The sequence below is a fragment of the Gymnoscopelus braueri genome (assembly GCF_963280865.1).
Source record: "Gymnoscopelus braueri genome assembly, chromosome: 12".
NCBI classification, from domain to species: Eukaryota; Metazoa; Chordata; class Actinopteri; order Myctophiformes; family Myctophidae; genus Gymnoscopelus; species Gymnoscopelus braueri.
In genome coordinates, this window is record NC_137614.1 from 9903361 (window position 1) to 9910860 (window position 7500).

Consider the following 7500-nt stretch of genomic DNA (forward strand, 5'->3'; position numbering starts at 1 on the left):
TGACGCACTTTTACTTTACTGGAGTATTTCCAAATGTCAGTACTTTTACTTCTACTCCATCTCAGAGGCAAATATTATACTTTTACTCCCCTACAATTCTTTGACAACTTTAGTTACTAGTTACTTTATAGATTTTGATTATTATTACAAAACTTACATTAACCACATTAACACAGCTCTGTATGCATTTCCATTTGAAAATAGCCGATCTACAAGCTCACAATGCGTCGCGATGCGACGCATTGTGAACTTGTAGATCTGCTATTTTCAAAAGATTTGCATACATTTGAAAACTTGTGAAATGGGAAATTCTGCATAATGAGTACTTTCTACTTTCGGTACTTTAAGTACATTTTGATACCGACATTTTTGTACTTTTACTCAAGTACATTTTTTTATTCCAGACTTTTACTTGTAATAAAGTATTTCTACAAAATGTGAGTGCTTTTTCCACCACTGCACACACGCACAAGCAAACACACACACAGGGATCGTCCCAGAGTGGAGGAGGTATACGTACGTACGTACGTTAGGGGGGCGGGGGGGGGGAGGTCAGGGGGGGTCAGTGCTATCTGTAAATCTATCTGCTGTCCACAGATCAGTTTCCCCCCCTCAGAGACTCAGAGTCCCATAATTCTTTGGCATTTCCTGGTTCCGTTTCCTCCCGGGTGCTCGCTGCCCCTCTGCACTCAGGACCTGAGGAAAGCCGAGCGGCTCTGATATGTGTGTCAATGGGTCAGGAGACTAGAGAGGGTATAGGGCGGTGAGCCCCCAATATCAAACAGAGGAGCCCCCCCCCCCCAAACCCCCCAGGGACCCCCCCCCCCCACCCCTGTCTGTGGAACGGAGTCGATCCAAGTGGCGTTTCGTCGCTGTCGTTGCCGAAACCTTACTATCTAGATCAGGGGTCTTATGGCCAAGGACCTTTATTAGCTGAGAGAGAGATGAAGCAGGGACCCCCCACACCCACTACATTGTTTACAATTGTGTTGCAGATTCAACGTTTTTCATAGATTTCATAGATGGTTTCATTGTGAACGTGAAATTCGTCCTCTGCATTTACCCATCCTATAATGTTTTCGTGCCACGGACCCCCAAATTGCTATGTATTAGGCCACCGATCCCCGTCTGAAAATGGTTTGTGCCAGGGACCCCCCCAGAAGAGAAGATTTATGTCAAAAATAAAAAATTATTCAACATTTTCCAAATACTTAGAATAGATTTGTTTTTCCAAATATGTAAAAAAAATAGTGCTCAGATGTTTAAGCTCACAGCACGGCTGCCAAGGTAGCATATTTTGCTGGGGACCCCCTGGAACCCCTCCAAGGACCCCTTGGGGGTCCCCGGACCCCACTTTGAGAACCAATGCTATAAGAACTAGGAGCCATTCTACGGCGCTCGGGGAGCAATTAAGGGGCTAAGAGTCTTGCTCAGGGCATGGACACACATCGACACATTGCTGGCCTGGCCTAACTCTTGGGGCAACCAAGGGCTCTGGCTGCCCAGGCGGGCTCACTAACCACTCAGCTATGGCCACCCCAAGAGCTAAAACATGGATGAGATATGAGGCGCTCGGGTGGCGCAAAGTGGTAAAGTCCCTGCCCACCACCACAGAGGTTGTGGGTTCGAATCCACCGTGGTGCATCCGGCTTTGTCGGGTGTCTATACGAACACAATTGGTGTTCAGGGGAGGGGAAGCCGGGCGGGGAGGAGGGTGATATTGGTTATTGCACGTACTCCTACAAGGCTGGGGGGCGGCACCTGTCAGCAGGGAGTGTTGGGCGGGAGGAGTAGGGCGAAGGCTCTACTGTACGTCCTCCCGGTGGGGGCTCCTCACTGGCAGGCGAGTCAGTAGGATACAACAGCACTGACCACACAGAAATGTGTGTGGGGAGGCATTCATTGGCATAACGACATAGTTGGGGAGAAAAGGGGGTAAAAAATAATTGGCTACTCTAAATAGAAATTAAAACATTAAAAAAGTTTAAATGTGGAGATAAGAGGTTTCTGTTCGACAGCGGCGATATGTACTCCCTTGTAAGCAGCTGCTTTGGTTACAAATGGCAGAACATGAATGGAGGCTACACAACAAGCGCTTCCACAGAGGCTGGTATATATAGTATGTGTTTGTACTTAGCACACTGTGTGTTTACTCTGGGTTTACTGCCATGTGTGTCATGAGCCATGTTTAAGAGATCACATTTTTGTGTGTGTGAGAAAGAGAAAGAGAGAGAGAGAGAGAGAGGAGAGAGAGAGAGAGAGAGAGAGAGAGAGAGAGTACAGAGTGTGTGTGTGCGTGTGTGTGCGGTCACGTGCCTGCCTCGTAACAATCACAAGGCTTTCATTTTCCTATTTCAGATTATACATTGTGTTAAGTGTCTATAATATCCTCATGTTTCTTTTTTTCTCAGAGCCCTCGGGGAAAGCGAGCGGCGTTGGCAAAGCAAACCCGCCGTCAGATCATCATCGTCATCAGGTGGACCGTAACCGGCGGTTATACCCGCCCGGTGGTGGTGCATGGTGGGGGGAAACATGACGCATCCCATGGCGATAAACAGATAATAGGCCTTCCTTGAAATTCTTCGAATCGTACCCCCCATCCCAGGAACAGTTTACCATTTTACGAGACACGCGCACGCTCAAACACACACACACACACACACACACACACACACACACACACACACACACACACACACACACACACACACACACACACACACCGTCCCATCGACCATCTGTTGACTTTTAAACCCAATACGCTTCCCAGAAGCCCTCATGACTAAGTAGGCTGGATATTTGGACTCCCTGCCGCTACCTCGTTAGCGTTAGCATCCAGGCTATATGCTCACTCTCTGATGTGACCCCAGTGACACACATGTACCGGCATCCCATAGCCCGGGGTCGTCTATACTGTAGCGAAACGCATCTGGATGTCCGTGTGTGGGCGAGTGACTGTGCGACTATCTGTGTGTGTGTGTGGGTGTGTGTGTATGTATTACTATACTTGTGAGGGCCAAATGTCCCCACAAGTATAGTATTATTTGGGAAATAGGCATTGTGAGGACCTTTTTCCTGGTCCTCCCGGAAAAAACGCCAATGTACAAGCTCGCAACGCTTGTGAGTGTGTGCACTCCGATGTGTGGAACCGGCGCGCAAATAAGTACAACTTTTAGGGTTCAGTGTCCCCACAGGTATAGTAATCCCAACGCACGTGTGTGTGTGTGTGTGTGTGTGTGTGTGTGTGTGTGTGTGTGTGTGTGTGTGTGTGTGTAGATGTCAGACAGAAGAGGATCAACCGGGTGATTCAACAGTGATCCACATACCAGCGTGATCCGACGTCTGTTCCTCATTGCGTCTAATGGCAGTGATTGGATGGAGGCAGGCGAGGGAAGCAGCCCTCGCCATGTGTTTATGTCCCTCCGCTATTGAATCATGGCTTCTGCACCGCCGGCTTTGGCTTGGCCGATGACTAACTATTGTACCTGCGGTTTGAGGTAGGGGGGGCGGGGGCGGGCAATGGCGGTCTATTCTCTTTATTACCAGAAATGATTAACCTTTGGCTGTTGCCTGGTTTGGGAGTTCAAGCAGTCTGCCCAAGAGGCTGCACTTTAATGCAGACAAGGCCTGGTCGGTCTGCATCGGGTTTGCATTTGTGTGCTCTCTCTCTCTCTCTCTCTCTCCCTCGCTTTGATACACAAACCCACCCCGCCCCCCCCCAAGGACAACCGCACCGCACGGGAACCACGTGGGAACCAGCCAGGGCTGTGTGTTCCGATCATGTGTTAGCCATTCGACCTCTCAGACCCCCTCACCGGGGCGCCTGTCAAATAACTCGAACGTAAATATCTATACATAACGGTATATATGATACGAGGCCGTGTGTACCACAAAAGGGCTTTTGATGAGCGGAGGAGGAGTGCTTTTTGGATATCAAGTCTTTATTGATGTCCGCCAATGCTGGAAACCTATACGGTATCAACTGTTGCCGTGCTCGAATGTCCTGTCATCTACGTTGTTAGCAAACGTAAGTGAGCCTTTGGCCGAGTCATGATGAGACCCATAGGGCAGGAGCCTATCTCCTGTTTCTGTAGCGTGAGGCGGCTTGATGTATAAGTACAGTACACCCCCTGGACATGACGCTAGTATGTTACAGGGACGCGTTATTATGGATCCCACCGCAGCTCCAGGCAAACCCCGCTGTGATTGGTTAGTTGTCGCTGTGATTGAAAGTTCTTGTTTTTGCAACTATGCCTAAACCTAACCTTAACCCTAACCCTAACCTCAGTAAAACTATGCCCAAACCTAACCCTAACCCTAACTCTAACCTCAGTAAGACCATGCCTAAACCTAACCTTAACCCTAACTCTAACCTCAGTAAGACCATGCCTAAACCTAACCTTACCCCTATCTTGGATGATATTTTTGGGATCTGGGAGCACTCCAAGGAGGAACTTGGATGATATTTTTGGGATCTGGGAGCACTCCAAGGAGGAACTTGGATGATATTTTTGGGATCTGGGAGCACTCCAAGGAGGAATTTGAAGATTTTATTGAAGTTCTAAACACACATCACCGATCCATCACTATAAAGTTTGTAACAGACACAGACAAAATTGATTTTCTGGATGTAACCATTTTCAAAGGACCACTGTTTAACACCAGTGGAAAATTAGATCTCAAAGTCTACTTTAAGGAAACTGACACCCACGCTCTCTTACATAAAACGTCATTCCACCCACCACACTGTTACACAGGGATTGTTAAATCACAGCTACTAAGATTCCACAGAATTTGCACACAAGAACAGGATTTTAAGACAGCCTGCAAGATCTTATTCTGCGCCCTACGAAAAAGAGGGTACACAAGGACCTTCCTACGAAAGGCCCAAGACACCTTTCTGGAAGTAAAGGAAAAATACCAGGGCCCACAGCTGGCTCTGGTAACTACATACTCCTCACAAAGCAAATTGGCTAACACCAGGATAAAAAGGAATTTCCAGAACAGAGGAAACACTCTTTTAAATGGGTGTAAAATCATTTCAGCCTACAGAAAAAATAAGAATCTCAAAGATTATCTAGTCCACAGCACTCTTAAAGGAACGAATGGACCAACTAACAGGAGACCACATTACTTTAAAAGCACCCAAATGGTGACCAACAGACACAACAAAAGGGTGTTTGGCATTAAACAAAAAATACAAGCTAACACTAAAAACTGTATTTACTTAATCACCTGCACCAAATGTAACCTTCAATATGTGGGTGAAACACAAAACACAATCGCCACCAGATTAAACCAGCATAGATATAATATAAATAATGCCAAGAAGACCAATTTAATAATTGTTCAACACTTTATGACACATGGAATAAATTCCCTAAAAGTCTCTGGCCTAGAACATAACCCAAATTGGACACTAGGACAAAGGCAATATAACGAAAGACAATGGATAAACAGATTAGGTACAATTTTTCCAGAGGGACTTAATATGACAAACACTAGAAACACACAAAACAACCCTTCTTAATTCAATCAAACAAACTCACAGAAACACAAAGAGACCACCAGGTACTCAGAGAGAACTAAAAGAAGAAGGACCAACTCAGAGAAAGGAGGAGTAACACATGACCGGGATACTAGATTAAGGACAAACACAGAAGCATCAACGACCCTATGGGAAGACAAGGGGCTTCTTCCTGACCCATAGCTTAAAACCCAAATAGGTGTGAGGGTACTCAACCCAAATGCCCACTCAAACCTTCAAAAGGACTAAGTGGGTTAAGAACACACATAATCAAACAATGGACCTAGGAAGACTTAGATGAACAAATGTGAAATAATAAGGACCTTAAAATTAAATGTTTTAAGGTCCTCATTACTCTAAACCCTAACCCTTGTAGCAGAAATGGAGAAATGGTGTCAGTCCCAGCAAAGACGCACTAGAATTGACCAGTAGTCACTGGGAGGTTCAGTTGGGGCAAACGCAGTCCCCACAAACATCATTTACTATTCTGTGCCTATCGGTACATAATTCGGACGGGGCTGAGTAGGCTCAAAGCGAACTTCGCAACGTTCGGCACGGCAACTCGCGCGCCTTAGCGCGCTCGGTGGTGCCTCTCGTGGCTCAAGTTCGCTTGAGACTGCGCCCCTCCATCGCGGTTGGGTCCATAACTAAAAACACAGTCCCCAGTGAACATTCCTCACAAAGCTCACTGGCAATTTTATTTATAGTTTGTAAACATGCCTAAAAACCTAAACTTTGAAGAAAGGGAAAATGGTTAACCCTAATGGGGAATCCTTTCTTAGGAAAGGCGAAACAGCCAAAAAGAACTTAGGGCTAAGATTTAGAATTTAGATTAAAGACTTAGTAAACAGAATGTAAAAGTACAAGGACCTTAAAATTAAAGAGTAACGGGATCCCAAAAAGACTTTCTTTCAAAAACAAGATGGCGAGAGCAAAAATTCCTTGCTCTGCCTTTTTCGGAAAGGATGTCCTTTCTAAAAAAGGCTTAGCACTGAAGTCCAACCCAAACCATTCTCTAACCTCAGTAAGACCATGCCTAAACCTAACCTTAACCCTAACTCTAACCTCAGTAAGACCATGCCTAAACCTAACCTTAACCCTAACCCTAACCTCAGTAAAACTATGCCTGCCAGGGAGCCAATCAGACAGGTAAGGCGGGTCTATATCCTGGAGCGTAGGTGGGATCCATAATCACGCCGCAGGGACTTACCCCCAATACAACCTTTGATGCCGAGTGCCAAGCAGGGAGGCATTGGGTCCCAATTTTTCATAGTTTTTGGTATGACCCGGCCCGGGGGGGATTCAAACCCCCGACCTCCTATTCTCATGCAGGGCGGATGACACTCTAACCACAAGGCCACTGAGGCTAGGTTAGCAAAAGTATAGCCTAACAAGCTGAAACAACGTTAAACGTGGACTTCTTCTCACGGTTGTGGTAATGATGGGGGTCGGGGCTATATACCTGTTGTTTGAGCTGGTGCATGAGTCTGTCCTTCTCCCTCTTGAGCGCCATCACCTCCTCCTGGGCTTTCTTGCGATGGTTCGAGGACAGCTCCAGCAGGGCGATGTTGGCGTCCTTCTCACTGATGGCCGCCAGGAGAGATTGCTGCCTGTTATGGAAAGCAGGAGGGGGGGGGGCAGACAGGGTGCAAAACATTAGGAGGAACAGCACAATTGACTGATTAATTGAATACTTTATTAGTCAGAATGATGTGGTAGTCAGACATTAAGGCTAAAAGGATAACACAAAAAAGTCCTGGGGACTTCCATTGTGGTCCAATAAACAATGACTGCACACATTCTTAACCACTTAAAAACCCTCTATGGTCTTAGACAACCGGACATGTACTTTGACTCACAACAACGTGTCGCAATGGGTTGTGAGCTTGTACAGACTGGCTGTTTTCGCTGCTTTTGTGTGACAGTGTAATGCCACAAAGTGTAAAACGAGGCATTCATTCACAAAGAAACAA

At 46.4% G+C, this 7500-nt stretch overlaps 1 protein-coding gene across 1 annotated transcript in view; it reads right to left on the bottom strand.

Annotated features, from left to right (window-relative positions):
- The window catches only part of LOC308096368 (ERC protein 2-like), a gene marked incomplete at both ends in the record, with an annotated part of 339729 nt that overhangs the window by 30909 nt on the left and 301320 nt on the right, over positions 1–7500 (bottom strand). Inside the window, 1 exon segment of the mRNA XM_080443792.1 lies at positions 6990–7133. Coding sequence (XP_080299918.1) covers positions 6990–7133 — 144 coding nt within the window.